Source organism: Tachysurus vachellii, chromosome 16, assembly GCF_030014155.1.
Source record: "Tachysurus vachellii isolate PV-2020 chromosome 16, HZAU_Pvac_v1, whole genome shotgun sequence".
Lineage (NCBI taxonomy): Eukaryota > Metazoa > Chordata > Actinopteri > Siluriformes > Bagridae > Tachysurus > Tachysurus vachellii.
In genome coordinates, this window is record NC_083475.1 from 12,076,201 (window position 1) to 12,092,346 (window position 16,146).

General features: G+C 37.5%; 1 protein-coding gene across 1 annotated transcript; it reads right to left on the minus strand.

The window, feature by feature from the left end:
- Nucleotides 1-40: 40 nt before the first annotated feature.
- LOC132859274 (shaker-related potassium channel tsha2-like) lies at nucleotides 41-3,161 on the minus strand. The gene has a single exon (XM_060889965.1). The coding sequence runs from the start codon at nucleotides 2,483-2,485 to the stop codon at nucleotides 1,040-1,042; it is 1,446 nt and encodes a 481-aa protein (XP_060745948.1). The 5' UTR covers nucleotides 2,486-3,161; the 3' UTR covers nucleotides 41-1,039.
- Between the last annotated feature and the right edge of the window lie 12,985 nt (nucleotides 3,162-16,146).

Genomic DNA, 16,146 nt, shown 5'->3' on the forward strand with positions numbered 1-16,146 from the left:
TCTCTCTGTGTCTCTCTACACCCCCCCCCCCTACCCCCACCACCTCTCACTCTCTCTCTATCTCTCTCTCTCTCTCTCTTGTCCAATAGATGGCACTCTAGGTTTAGAAACGCTTGGTTTTGGTAAAGCTGCACATTTTGCCATCTTCACAACCAAAACCCTGGCTGTTGCTAATTCCATTTGAAATGGAATCATAGGCCTAAATTCTAGATGCTTTTGGCTTAGCTATACACCTATATATTTGGATTCGGATCAATTAAAATACAGGGGAAATTAAGTGTAAACGGCGATTAAAACCTGTTTTGAAATGGGAAGAAATGTATTTAAGATGTCAGCTGTATAGGGAAAGTGCTGGTCGATAAGTGCCTACTGATACTTAATCACATAATTAATCACACCTGAACTTTACAGCCATGGAAGAAAAACAAGAAGGAGCAACACGAGTGACCTCCTTACAGTCGCCAGGCGTAAAAAATATATATATAATAATAATAATAAAAAATATAACTTGATTTAGATATATTGGTCCTGTTCGCTTTGTTCCGAATATTTAAATCATATGTAAACTTTTAAACCCCAGATAAAGCGAAGCCTAATAAATTATTTATTACTAAGAAAACATGAGTAAAGTGCTATTCTGCGAGGTTGGGCTTGGTTCTTTAGCCTAGTTGTTTTCATAAATAATTATACTTTGAGGCTAAAGATGCAGTCTCTTCTTTTTAAATATTGATGACCACAAGCATGGAAGACAGTTTTAAGGAAGAGAGAAAGAAAGAAAGAAAGAAAGAAAGAAAGAAAGAAAGAAAGAAAGAAAGAAAGAATGAAAGAAAGAAACCATCCCGTTTCCGTGTCCTCGTCTTATAAATCCTCTTCTAATGAGTTTTTAAATGAAAATGACTCCGTGTTGCGCGCAGGATGCTTGTATAATCAGAGCTCAATAACCGGATGTAATCAAGCTGGAGCGCAGAATGAGGAATTGTGCTCACAGAAATGCGCCTTTTTGTTTGGTTGTCACTTTTTTTGTGTTTGTGTTTTACAATCATACATCTGTGAGTTTCCCAGTGTAGGTTTTATGGGGGCTGCAGTTTGTGTACTTGATTGAGTCCACGTCTTCTGACTCCAGATAGTCCGATTTGGAGAGGGAAGGCTTGCTCTCGCTCCTGCCGAATTCGCCGTAGCCAGGCTGCTGCTGGGGCTGCTGACCACATGTAACGTGTGTGTACTGAAGCTGCTCCTCGTGCTCTGTCTCCCGGTGGTAGAAGTAGTTAAAGTTGGACACGATCACGGGTACAGGCAGTGCGATGGTGAGCACACCGGCGATTGCGCACAGCGAGCCCACTATCTTGCCTCCGATGGTCACAGGGCACATATCTCCATAACCCACAGTGGTCATGGAGACTACGGCCCACCAGAAGGCGTCCGGGATGCTGCTGAAGCCTGACTCGGGGTCGTCCGTCTCAGCAAAGTACACTGCGCTGGAGAAGAGGATGACACCAATAAAGAGGAAGAAGATCAAAAGGCCAAGCTCGCGCATGCTCGCCTGCAGCGTCTTGCCCAAGATCTGAAGGCCTTTGGAGTGGCGCGAGAGCTTAAAGATGCGGAATACGCGCACGAGCCGGATAACACGCAGGATAGCCAATGACATGGCCTGCTGCCCGTTGCCTTGGTGCTCGGCAAGCTCAAGTCCGAGTGTGATGAAGTACGGCATGATTGCCACCACATCGATAGTGTTCATTATGTTTTTGAAAAATGCCGCCTTGCTTGGGCACGCCAAAAAGCGCACGACCAGCTCGAAGGAGAACCAAATGATGCACAGCGTCTCCACGATGAAAAACGGGTCTGTGAACGGATTCGGTCTCTTCATGCTCACCGTGCCGTTCAGCGGGAGGTGCTCGTCGTACGACCTGGTGTCCTCCCTGAACTCGGGCAACGTTTCCAGGCAAAAGATGACGATGGAGATCAATATCACGAGCACAGAGACGATTGCGATCCCTCTGGCTGGTCCTGAACTCTCTGGGTATTCAAACAAGAGCCACACTTGTCTCTGGAACTCGTTCTCCGGTAACGGGCGCTCCTCCTCTTTAATGAAACCCTCGTCCTCTTTGAAATTCTCAATCACCTCTTCGCCGAGCTCGTAAAACTTGATTTCCTCCATGAAGATGTCCACGGGCACGTTGACAGGTCTCCGAAGTCTCCCGCCTGATTGATAGTAATAGAGGATGGCATCAAAGCTCGGCCGATTGCGGTCGAAGAAGTATTCATTCCTGAGCGGGTCGAAGAAGCGCATTCGCTTTCTAGGGTCGCCGAGGAGAGTGCATGGGAACTGGGCGAGCGTCTTGAGCTGCGTCTCGAAGCGCAGGCCTGAGATGTTGATGACCACCCGCTCGCAGCACTCCTGGTCCGCCCTCTCAGGCTCGTAAGCGTCGTGACAGAGAGCGGCCAAGGCCACGGTCTCGTCCAGGTTCTCCCCTGGCACTACAGTCATCTTTTTCTCAGCGCCCCTAATCAGGGAGACACTGCTCGGTGCCTGCTCCTATAGCCTCGCCGGTTCGGTGCGCGCTTTAGGTCTGCGTTGTGTCTTCTCGAAAGAACCACAGGGGTTCTGCTCTGTCTCTCCTCTCTGCTTCTTCTCTGTCTTCCTCCCTGTTTTTCTCCCCGACTCGCTTTTTCAAACCGTCATTGTTTTCTCACGCATTTCTTACCGCACCGGTAAACACGCGCGCGCTCTTTGTCCCCCGCTGCCTCCGCGCGCTGGCGGTCTGGACTGCTCCTGGCTGGCTGTTGTCACACGCGCAGCATTAATAAGTAGCATCTCATTGCCCTCCCCAGACTGACGTGCGCAGACGCTCTTGCTGAACCAGAGGGGCAAGCACTAACCAAATTCCAAATATACACTCAACCATATTTCACCAAAAACACGGCGTGATTAAAACAAGAACAACTTCTTCAGCAAGAACATAGTAAAAATACAGCACATGTATTCTTTTAAAATGCATGAAATTTGCAGATTTCACAAAATATTAAAGTCACTGAGAGTTTTAATGTTTTTTTACCTGTTGCACAGATCGTTCTTTAAATAAATAATCGGATTTAAGACTTTCAGACGCGTTTCTAGTATGTGAAGGTTTTTCTCCCAAGCACAAAATCATGTCCACTCTGCACAAGGCTCTTCAAGAATGATCTGATCGTTGGTTACTTTTCACGGTCACTTCAAGATTCAAGTGAGCGTGTGTGCTTTATGGAACGCCAAATGGACCAAACGCATGGCGAATTCAGAGCAAATTTTGAAGTACTTTAAGCTATGTCTCAAGTGTCACTATATGCTGGGCATGTTATTTGCTACACCTTCTAGATGAGTGTGTACAGTAATACCTGATTTTGCACAGACAAATAACGTCTCAATATTATGACTTAACGATTGAAGATTTTGTCTGAAAATCCCTTTTCTATTAAGACAAATCAAGTCAAGAAGTTTTTATTATAATACTAACCACATATAGCTGATGCAGTACAAATTGAAATAAAACAAACGTTCTCCAGGACCACTGTGCCACATAAAACAACACAGAGCTACATAAAAGTAAAGAGCTTTATAAAACATTACAGAACTAATGAAAGTAATTTGTCCTAGCCATATAAAATGCTTTGTGTGCAACCTAGTGCAAACAGTGCAAGACAAACTATATTGTCGTCTCTTTCTGTTGTCCCATTCACTCGATATACTGCCTAATTTTTTGGAGACATGAAAGAAACACCCCCAGACCATGTGATTATATGGAAATAATGAATGTCCAGGGGTGGGATGTAGTACAAATGCTACAACAACCCTTAAGCTTTTCGTTTACTCATTTAATTAATGTTATTTTGCTTACTACACAGCAATTTGCCAGTGATAGCAATATTTAATTTATTAATGAGTGATATGTCACTCTTTTTTTAAAAGTTTCTGGTGAGATTTAATAATTGTTAAAGAGACAATTTGGTTCCTGTTCTCACTTATGTTATAGTCATGATAAACATCTGATGATTATTCCCTCACCAGTGTCCTTCTAAAAAGTAAACTAATTCAAAAATGAGTTACAAAAATGCTGCATTAGAAACCATGTAACCACAAAACATGTAGCATTGTTATATGTACACATGACTTTCTTTGTTAATTTCCAAAAATATGAAATTTCCTACATTCACAATTTCATAACTATCAGCATGTCAACAAAAATAGTGCAGGAAACGTATGAATTCTGTCTTTTATTCAAAGAAATTGACACAGTTATACTTCCAGGAAAAAGTTGCAGGAACTTGACTTTATCAAATGACATTAAGTAAAATTTTGCGTATATAAAACTCAATCACACAGAAAGATTATTTGATTTACAACTTTTTAAAAAACTTCTTCTTAGTTTAAAATGGTTAACAATCGAAGTAAACACTGTGTGATTAATTTACTAAAGTAATTATGTACTAACTAGAACAATTGCATCAGCTGGCTGACCTTTGCAAACTTTTGTTGAATGCCATCTCAATGTTCATCTCAATTAAATCCAGCTAATAAGATAATTATTACATATGTATTGCTTATTAAAGAAAACACTGAAACAAGGCATGACAGGAATGGAGAATGTAATTTTTAAGATATGATATGTGCAGATTTGGAGAGGGTTGAGCAATTATGTTTGCATAGAGTCTATGTAAACACCAACAGAGCACAAAGGTTCTGTTTAAAGCAGAGTTATGCTGGAACTCCTAGTGGAAAGTAATGTTGAAAGTCATCAGACGTGGATAGATGTTAAATAGTGTGTATGTTAGTGTATAAACTGTGCCATGTGTGCAGGATTGTGCCTACACAGTTGACATTTTGGGCCATGGAATAGCTGACGGTACAATAAATGCTTCCAGAAATGTACCATTTGTGCATAAAATTGTGCCTATGCTACTGGCATTGGAAATAGTAACTCCCATATAACATATAATCCATTACGTACAGCGTGTCAGTTATTATATCATGCCTTACATGCAGTGCACTTAAATAGGGAGACATTTGCAATTCATCCAGTGATGTGTAGGCCAAGTAGAGAAGAGCGACTTAAGCAAAGGCCAAGTGAGGCTGCAGGTTTTCATTCCAGCAAAACAGCAGCCAAACCTGGATTGTTCAATGGAGGCATTTGTCAACTCACAAAACAAATGGAACCAACGTGTCTTGGAACGTTTGTGCGAATCAAATAGCCCTCTTCTATATTTACAGTAAGTGTTTCCTACATTAGGTGTCTCAAACTGTAAAGTATTATGAAACTATGACGTCACTGTTAATCAAACTGTCAGTAATGTAAATGTAAATTCAGTTGTTCACTTGAGCATTTGAGAATTGATTTACACACAATCAATGAGGATTTAGTACTAAATGATCAGTATGCAGACCTTAAAAATAACTTAAACGCAATCGAGAGTTTGTGAAGGAGTTGCACATACACGGCTGAGTTTGAATAAAACAGAGGGGTTGTGTTTTTGAGCTTGGACCCTGGACATTTGTCTTGATATTAGCTTGAATTTAGTCTAGTCAGACATAAAATCTGCTTACTAGAACTATAAAATGTTATGCTGAAAATACACTCAAAACAGTGGAATGACATTTGAGGACATATTAAATACATAAATATGATCTATTCATTAATTAATAGAATTGTCTATTTAAAGTAAACAATAAGATTGTTTTTCCTGGAGGACATTGGAAGAGACAGCATATTAAACTTAAGACATTATTAATCTGAAGGACTGAATTTTTTAATCAATAAAGTGGTGAATTAATATAAAGAAAGCAATGGGTTAAGCAAGTGTGGCATACACATTGATCAAAGAAGTACATTGATCAGGATAGATATTATAGTAAACAGTGTGCAAGCCGTTGTATAACACAGGCAATATGACCAGGATTGCTAACAGTTTGGACCATGGAAAAGCTGACAGGAAAATAAACTCTTCTCTTATTCGAACAAATATTATCAAATATAATGTAAAATAACATATTGTCTATATATAATGATATCTGTGTGTCTATAGTAGTGGATTACATACAGTATATAAATTATTTCATAACTTATGAATTGCACTAATACAGAGTGTAATTTGAGATCCTTCCAGAGAGTTGTAGGCCAAGTAGAAAAGAGTGACGTAAACACAGAAAATAGCTTTTTTTTCTTATGCTCGCCAAGAGAGCTTTCTTTTTCCCATGGAATATCTTGTGCAGCAGCTGCGAAAAAAATGGAAAAATGGAACCAAAATACTTCGTTTTATTTCTAATGCAGACAGAAAATGCAGACAATGAACTTACACCTTATATACGGTCAGTAGATATGTATAAAAGGCTCATAATAGGCAGATGAAATATATATATTTATAATATATATTTTTTTATTTTATTTTATTTTTTTTTCTTGAACATATACAGTGCAATGGTCCTACAGAGCCTTTGCCATAAAAAAGCACTATTAAGATTATTGGGCCTTTTAATATACTGCGTCTAGACCAGCAGTTCAAGGTCGTTCCCTCTACATATCACCCTAAATCATTCTATGCTGCATGCTGATAGAGCGAATGCAACGGCTGACAGGATTCTCTCTCGTGTTTGCATATCACATACATAGTGCTTGATAGGAGCTTTTTGCCATGTAGTTCTTTTCCATGGCCATTAAAATAAGCTAACAGACTGGACTTTTGGCTAATGGGCTGATCACACTGAATGTTCTTAATATTATAATAATGCCATTAATATTGTATGGAACATCATATAGAAAAGCATAGTTTTCATATTTGAAACAGGCAAAGCTGAGCTCTTGATTGAGCCACAAAAAGAGTTGTTATTATATTTTCTGTTAATTTATGTTACACGATGGTTCAGTTTTTAAAACCGACGTACCATTTTTGTAGGCAATTCATAATCAAATGATTGAGTGTTAAATATTGTGCTGCGTTCTATTGTGTGCTGCTTGTATTTCTAGCAGAACATTATATTGCTGTATTAACATACAGAAATCATTTCTTCATCCACCCCAGTTCAAGCTCTTGAATATGTCACTGGTATTCACCATAATTTGTATTCCTGTGTTCAAAAAATAACTGGTCCAATAACATTGTTTGCTCTTCCTTTGCCTTTCTATTATTATAACAACAGTCAGATTTATTGATTAGCATCTCCAGACATATATTATATTTACTTATTATAAAATAAGGTATAGCATACTTATATTTTAACTTAAAACAGAGCCAAAACATATTTTTCTATTTATCCTCATGTGCCCACCTTTAATTACCCGTCGCCCAATAGAGCCTGATGAGGAACAGATGAGGAACCTGATGTGGTCTTCTACTGTTGTACCCCATCTGCAATGCTGCAATGTTTAAACTGTTGAGAATGTTCAACACTATGTGTATAAAGAGTAATTATTTAAGTTACCATAGTCTTTCTGTCTGTTTAAACCACTCTGGTTTTCCACCTCTGACCTCTTCAGTGATGGTGCATGTGAATATCCCAGAACCAAACCAAGTGACATTTTGACCTGTATCTGTTGGATTTATGCATTGTGCTTTTGCCAATCATGAGATTGCATTTACATGCTCCCTTTGCATACAGCAGCTGGGTAATATTTACAGATTCCTTCCTCCACCTATGATTCCTGCATTACTCATATCAGATCACAAATAATAAACAATAATAAAATGAGGTCAGCCTGCTGTCACATATTCCTCTAGCAGATAAGTAACGATAGCTATACACAATATAGGCACAGTACACACATCTCTAAGTCAAAGCAGCAGCAAGAACATTTTTTGAAATTTATACTAATTGTGCACTTCTCTTTTCCTGGTGTTTTTTTTCTACCATCTAAGACATGATCTAAGCTCTGCCCTGTGTTTGGTCTCTCATTTTGACAACATGATGTGATTCCTAATTGCAAGCTAGAGTAGGAGCAACTCTTATCTTCACCTGCAATAAAACCTGCGTTTTCATGGAGGCAGCACCACTGAGATGGACCCACAGGCTCAATTAACTTTATCAGGGTGTTGGAATATGTTAAAAGCCATTATGCTTTCAGTTATTAATATGTGTCTTTATAAAATAATAATAATAATAATAATAATAATAATAATAATAATAATAATAATAATAATAATAATAATAATAATAATAATAAAACCCACAAAAAAAACAAGAATAATAATAAGAAACATTTTGGGCTGAATGAAATTATCGTAATTACATAGTTGAATGCTTCGTTAAGTCACAAACCTTTTTGTCTTTGTATAGTTTCAGACAATTGCTTACAGATCATGTAGGCTTCACTTCCTTTGTTAAAAGAAAAAAAGAAAGCTGGAGATAAACATTTTCATGTTTTGTATATTATTCAGTTCATGATCATGTATCACAAGTTTGAATAGCTTTAGATTTAAATTAAAAAGACAAACATATTAAACTAAAACAAATCCTTTAGCATGTAGGTTTTTATGGTCAAGTCTTTGTGGGTTGAGGGCAAGTTAAAATCCAATCCAAAAAGCAAACACGAACCTTATTTTTGTGACAAAAATGGTTAAGTATAGTGGATGTTAGGATACTAATAATGAACAATCTTTAGAGTTTACAAAGAAAGGTCTTACCCGATCTTAACTTAGTTCAATTACTATGGAAACGTGTGGTTTTAGACAAGCCTGCTCAGGCTAATGTTGAAGCTTAGCTGAGTTTGATGAGAGGTTTTCTTGAATTATTTGGTATTTTAAAAAGAATAATGTTTGATTATGTGTTCTGTTCCATTTTTTGACAGGTAGGTTCCTTGCCTGTGTCCTGGAAATGGTGTCTTGATAAGCGAGGTCATAGGAGAATGGGAAAAGTGGTGGCTTAATTAACCGCAGATAACAGAAGACTACATTGACTACAGCTCCAGGCAAGAACAAGGACCTGAGGCTACAGTAAGCCTCAAAACTACAAAATGTGTTATTTCAAGTAAATCGCTTGGTGATTGATGGGAGTACACAGACAAGTGCAAAAATGATCAGAGCAGTGTTTGCCAAATCATTTTAATACACAGCAGTGATACATATTTTACAGTAAGCAAATGTAGGCTGGGGAACAATTATCCAGATGTTTACAAGTACGTAAATGTTTTGATGTTAAAACTGTATGTACTGTTTTTCTGTGTTTTTTTAATAACATTTTCATAGAAATGCCTTAAGCAGTTATTAAACAGCAGCTAGCTTTGGGGGAAGTGGCTTGCTATTGAAGTGCCTGGGAACTGTCTTAAGAGATGTGTATCACAGTAGTGTGAACAGTTAGAAGAAATCTTTCTCTTTTTTTAAACTTTTTTTAAGGACAGATTGCTAAACCAACAAGATCAGACATACACACTACACACTGCTGTTACAGCAACAATAACAAGTGCCATGTCAAAATGAGAAGACATTCTATTTTTCTACTCTCTCTCTCTCTCTCTCCCTCTCACTCACTCTCTCTCACACACATACACACACACACACACACACACGCACACACACGCACACACACGCACACACACATGCACACACATGCATACGCACACACACACACATCTTCAACCAAATGGTAATCACATTGCTCTCTAGTACTCATGCCTAAACACGGCATAATTACACAGTGTGTACTCAATTTGCTATAAAGCAGCGCAGTTCCTATAACACAGCCTGTTATGGGATGCGAGTTAATTCAAGAAACGTCTGTGGTGTTGTGAAAAGCCACTCTCTTTTCTCTGTGCACTGAAGTAATCATTCAACTTTTATTCCACTACACACACATGCTGTATATCTTTGTGTGAAAAGTGGGTGTAATGCTTACCTAATGCACAGAAGTAAGTCACAGACGGTCTACTTTTGAAGAATTGTCTATTTGCTTTGAAGAGTCATTACTTGTCAGTTAAAGGGTGTATTATTTACACAACCCATGGGCTTGAAAATTGTACACATTTATAGGTGCAATTGTACAGGTATATAAAATTTTACATTACCTAAACTTTATAGGTATACAGTATATGCTTTGGAATGCAGTTGAATGAACGGGATGTTAGATAAATTACTGTGAATCTTTTTACTGTGAATAAATTCACAGTTTACAGGGAATTAAATTTACAGTAGTATATAAAGCAAGAAGAAAGCAAAGGGGTGTGAGAGAGAGAGAGAGAGAGAGAGAGAGAGAGAGAGAGAGAGAGAGAGAGAGAGAAGGGAAATCATACTTGGAAGATCAAACCTTTGAAGATGTTTAAATCATATTTTTATGGAAATTAGAAAAACTGTTGTTGTTTGTTGTTGTTAAATGTAATGTCCACTGTAAATGCTGGAAGAACGCTAAATTGTTCCACTCGTTGTCAGCTGCTTCATTTTAAAACAATTACCAATTGCAATGCAAAATAGATTGTGAGTAGTTTCTGATAGCATAACATAATGGAGCAAAGCTTGCTGTTATGTTGCTAAATATGGAATTCATTATATATCACACAATAAAGGAAAAAGGTGTCAGTGCGTTAGAAAATAAATGTGTATTAAGGATTTTTCAATTGACATTTTTAGTTTATTAGTTCATGTTCATTTCTTGATGGTGTAATTTAGATAAACATCGTTATATCCACCTGTGAGTCTCAGAAATGCACCAGGATTTTTTTAGGTGAATTGAGGAAATGTGCTGTATACGATCAATGCAATGTTTAACATTAAACTGATAAGTGTGACATGCTTATCCTTTTTTTAGTGTTTGCCAGACTGTAATAGAAATGCTCAGTTAATTATTATTACTGAACAAATGACCCAACTACTGTATAAAGGTTTAGAGAATGCCACAGACACTTAGTTTACTTTCACTAACAGGGAAAGTGTGCACAGTTAAATGCAACCAGACATGTGTGTAAATGTGTTTATTTGTTTTTGTGAATTGAAGTCAGTGATGTTATGGGAGCTTCTGTACTGATGTTTTCTGGATCAGTTCCCAAAAACACCACCTCTCTTCATCCTCCTGTAGTTTTCGGGCCTTTAATACACATCTATTTCACCTTTTGACTTTATATAAAATGAACTGAAAAAGTCACTTAAAATTAATTAATTAATCTGTGTCTTTTTAACATTTACAGTATGTGACAGATTCCCCACGCCGGTTCAACTGGCTTATAGCTTACAAACAAAAACATGCATTTATTTTCTCACAGTGTTATCTGATTGCTAATAGAACATGATTAAACAAAATAAAGGATTCATTCATGTAATTGCTGGGGTGTTTAACTGTAAAGAAATAATAATAATAATGACTTTCCTGACCTTTTAGAATTACTTAATATTATTTTTATCTTGAACAGAATTATAGCTCAATTGCTGCAAAACAGTGGTATCTGACACATATATAATCAGCTGCACTGTATGTGTGTTATGTTAACCACACACAAATAACAATGTAGAGCTGTCATAACAGTTAGAGAACGGCATTCACTGTCCACTAGGGGCCATTGCCTTCATCATCACTGAAAACACATTAGAATCTGTAACCTGTATTAAATTATTAGACCTTGTTACTGCCAGGAAGAGCCCTGACCTCAACCCCACTGATCACTCCAAACTACACACCAAACCTCATCTCCTGACGTCAGGGTCTGACTTCACGAATGCTCTTATGGAAATTTTATATATATTATATATATAGTAAATTATTATAATAGCTAATATATATATAGGAGCCTCTGGATCCTCACCAACCCTAGCCACGACAATGTGATTACTAAATATAAATAATAAATGTTCTCATCTTAGATAAATGAATTCCCCAAGAATGCTTTTATCTTATGTGACCGAATACAAGTGAACAATTGATGAATAAGGGTCTGGATTAAGGCCCCTACAGTTTGTCAGTGCTTGGATTTAAACTCTCAGTCTTTCAGTCAGCAGCCCAGTGCTGTAAATACTGAGCCACACTGGTTCTCAAATGGTTCACAATCTGATAGCTTACGCTCTACACAGAAACATTAAAACTGTTCCCAGTGTGACAAATGACAGAAGCCTTAGGGGCTTCAGTCATTTTTTGTGAGTGAAACAACTGCCGTCCTATCCAGTGTGTATTCCCACCTGACACCCCATATTACCAGGACAGACACCAGTTCCACCAGGTCACAGACCAGAATAAAGCAGTTACTGAAATTACAGTAACTTTTTGTAGCATTCTATGTGTAATGTACAATATTAAACATCTGTACATTCAGTTATATAATAATAAAGTTGAAAGTTGAAATAAAGGCATTTTTGAACAGTGACACACATTTTTATTATACTGTGCACGCTTTGCTTTCTTCTAAATATTCACTGTGGCCCACTCAGCCTCTGGAGGGTTTCTGTCCTTTTCAGAACAGCGCTGTGTGAACATTTTTGTGTGAATTTGGCCTAACAGCAGGAGTGAGCGATGGAGAGCAGTGACCTCTGGGTAGAGCCGGTCAGTGCTAAAGCAAACAGTGTCCTGAAGGGGATGCATATATTTTTAGCATGGGACTGCTTTTACATATGTCTAATTATAGTCCATTGATCACAGCTCAACCATGACCAACCATTCCAGGAGAGCTGGGAAAAAAGAGGATGCTATGTACAATCACATTGTAATGTTGTGGGTTCTTATATGTAGTCGATTATTATCAACCAGTGTTGCTCAAAAACTTTTAAAACACACATAGCTTCGGTTGGCTTTGGTTGTAATGAAGAAGAAAGAGGAAGTACATCACTGAGATCCTGTTTCAAAGGTACTAGCAATTCATTCATTTATCATCAGCAACAGCTTTGGATCACGGTCTTGGTAGATCCAGAACTTTCCCCTGTGTGCAAGGCAAGAATACACTCATGATGATTTGCAGGCAAACACACATTTGCACATTCATTCACACCAGGCAGCAATTTAGTGTTGCCAGTCCAACTAATGAAATTGTTTGGGAGGTGGATAGAAACAAGAGAATCTGGAGAAAAGCCACATGAGCAATGGGATAACGTGAAACCGGGGACCCTGGAGCTGTGAAGAGGCAATACCACCTTCAGTGATGTGATAATTGGTAATTATGTGTGTAATTGGGTTTAGACATTAATGAAGTCATGCTATTAAATGATTATTTGTATGATGATTCTTTAAATGGTCTCACTGAGAGCAATATTACTTTAGTTTCTCTTCAAATGCTAAATCAATAGTACCACAACCTTTAGCTATTTTTATGGATCTATTTAGTAATAAGAGTTCTAACCGTTCATGATGTGGCTGTAATGACCAGTAGGGTATGCATGAGAGAGAAAACAATATGGACACATATGATGTTTGGTAACAATTTCCATCACGTTTTCTGGCGTTGCTGTGTAGACAGATTCACCGGCTGGCCAAAGCAGGCAGTCATTAGTGCTCGGATCACAAAGCACATGCTGAGTGTGTGTGTGTAAGACAGCATGCCAATGATGGTCCATGTGCTCATACCGAAGGATATTGTGTGTGTGTGTGTGTGTGTGTGTGCGTCAGAACACCACTGATTTGTTTTGATGGCTAGTCAGAGACAAAAATATCACTTACCAGATAAAGTGATACAGTAGGATCTTGTAACAGTCTTGTAGAAGCTGTGTTACATAATCTAGGCTTAGGCTCATGTAAAAATTAGCCTCTCTAACCATTTTAAAAGAACATAATTGGCTCTGTAAGTTAGTAATTTGCATAACCTTGTGTGGGAGCGTTCTGTTAACCATGTCTTCTTTATATTTCTTTTTCATACTCTATCTGCCTGGTGCCAGGTTTTAGCACCCACCTTTACACGGATTTTTACTACACAGATTTTCAATGGTTGAGCTTCCTTCTTTACTGTTCAAACAATAGAAGAAACTAGTGTTTATTCACTTTGCCTTGCCAAAATAATTATGTAAGGACACAGATTGACGTGTTAAAGCAAAAGTGCTGGACAGGCCCATCACAGAGAGCCGATTGTTATTCCAATAAATTGGCTGTCATGACATTCAGCTCAGATGCAGCTTTTACTAACAATAATAAATATCCAAATAAAAATCTGTTGCGTGTAATAAACCGTGATGTTTCATGGGTCGACATTGTGCCAATGCATATGATCATTCTAAAGATCAGCCTATCAGATAGGTGCAATTTTCTCAGTGCACTCTTCTGTCATGCCCATCAGCCAAATGGCATCCAATGAGGCATGACAGGACTGGCCCTATCACATCGCCTCTGTCTTTGCTGAAATGGAAGTCCAAAGTGAAATTAATTCAGTTTTCCCCCCGAGCTTTGCTTACCTACCATATCAGCTGCTGCCTGTAACCTTGGTAACTCTGCTGCTTCTTTTGTGAATTCAGAAATGACCGACCTTCCAGCTTTTATCAGCACTGTACTAATACAAGTAGCCTACTCAAGTCCTGATAGCTAATTAGGACAGAAACCATGGTGTAAAGCAGGGCTCAGGATATATATACGGCCAAAAGGACAAGTGCTTCCTTTTTTACTTATTGCTTGAATTCCTTCAAGATCATGAAGATTGGCATTAGACAAAAAAGGTTTGAACTATTCATTGAACCACCAGCAAAGCAGCATTTTTTTTACATTTTATTTTATTTTGTATATCATCAAAGTCATGAAGCTTTGTCAAACATTTTGGCACACTTCAAGGTAAATACAAAGTGCTCTGTTACCTATCACACCTGACATGTAACTGTGCAAGAATACTTGCAAACAAGTAGGCCTTCTTACATAAGACTATATTTAGACATGTAAGCCAGAATGAGATGTGTTTTTAATATATATCAATAAGGTGTTCTGTCCACTATCTGACCATAACTCCCTTTCTGTACCATTCTGAAGCAGGTAAACGCATGACAAGTGGAAGTGATCTAAATGAACCGGATAGTAGTATTTAAGAACCAGGGTTAGGAGCCTGTGGGCTGCTGTATCATGACCAACAGCCAGCACTGCTAGGGAGCTATAGCTGGCCCCCTGAGGAAGGAACTTGACCTGAGTTACTGAGTTATTGAGCTCTGTGCTCTTTTATCACTTTGCATAAAGGTATAAACTATTCTTAAATAAAACTATGGGTGCTGGGCCAAAAAAGTATCTACAAGTCTCAAAATGTATTTACACAAAGAATTCAAGATTAAATGTAAATATATTTAATGGATGGAAAGTGCTGACAATTTCACCATGTCTGAGCCTGCTTGATAAGCTTTCCGTCATAAGGAAAAAATTCTGTTAACTCTGCCAAGCTAGAATTTGGCTTGCTGGTTAGCAATTATTAAATAATCCTTTTGGAATGAATATTGAGATGTATTAGTAACAGAAAGAATACTTAACTAACTGGAATATTTAAGAAGCTAATTTGTAAATATGGACTATCTTGTTTATTCAACTAGCTAAATTAAAACGACTAGCTAATTTACCAAACATAAAGTTAACTCAACACAATTCTTTAGCTTTGATGGCAAGAATTAAAGTCTGATCAGTTCAAAATGAAAATTGAAAATGCAAAAAAAAAAAAAAAAAGACTAAAACCACTGCCCTGGTTATATCGTTAATTCAGTTTTTCAGTTTTGACTCTACATCTGACTGTTACATCCTGGTATACTAACTTGGTCCCGTTCGCATAATGATTTACATGAAGTGATAAGATGGCTGATGTTATATAGTAATTTGAATAATAAAAAAACAACACTTATCTAATCTTATAAGCAAATTTCTTATCTGAGAAACTTTGTACTTCACTTTGATAAACAGAAACAGGTGAATAAAAGTTTCTTGCAGATACGTGCTATTGTTTTATACATGCAAAATTTTAAATTAAACTTTACACCAATTTAGCTATATTTAAGAAACACACAATATCAGTCCTTACGCAATACTCTGCTTATTATCATGTTCAATTATAGAATGCATTAGCCTTGTAATTCAGCACACTAACATTAACAGATGTCCTAATTAATATTATTTTAATTTTAATTATTATTATTTTAGTAAATTTTAAAAAGATGAAGATTGTTACATTTTCCCCATTTCATTTTTATGTAGTAAAGAAAGTGTCAACCTAAATACATGAAAAGATTACACTAACTAACAGGTTAGTTTGGTATTTTTGTAGTGTTCCT

What these genes read in the sequence shown, in the direction of transcription:
- LOC132859274 (XM_060889965.1), bottom strand. Translation starts at nt 2,485, where the DNA reads ATGACTGTAGTGCCAGGGGAGAACCTGGACGAGACCGTGGCCTTGGCC.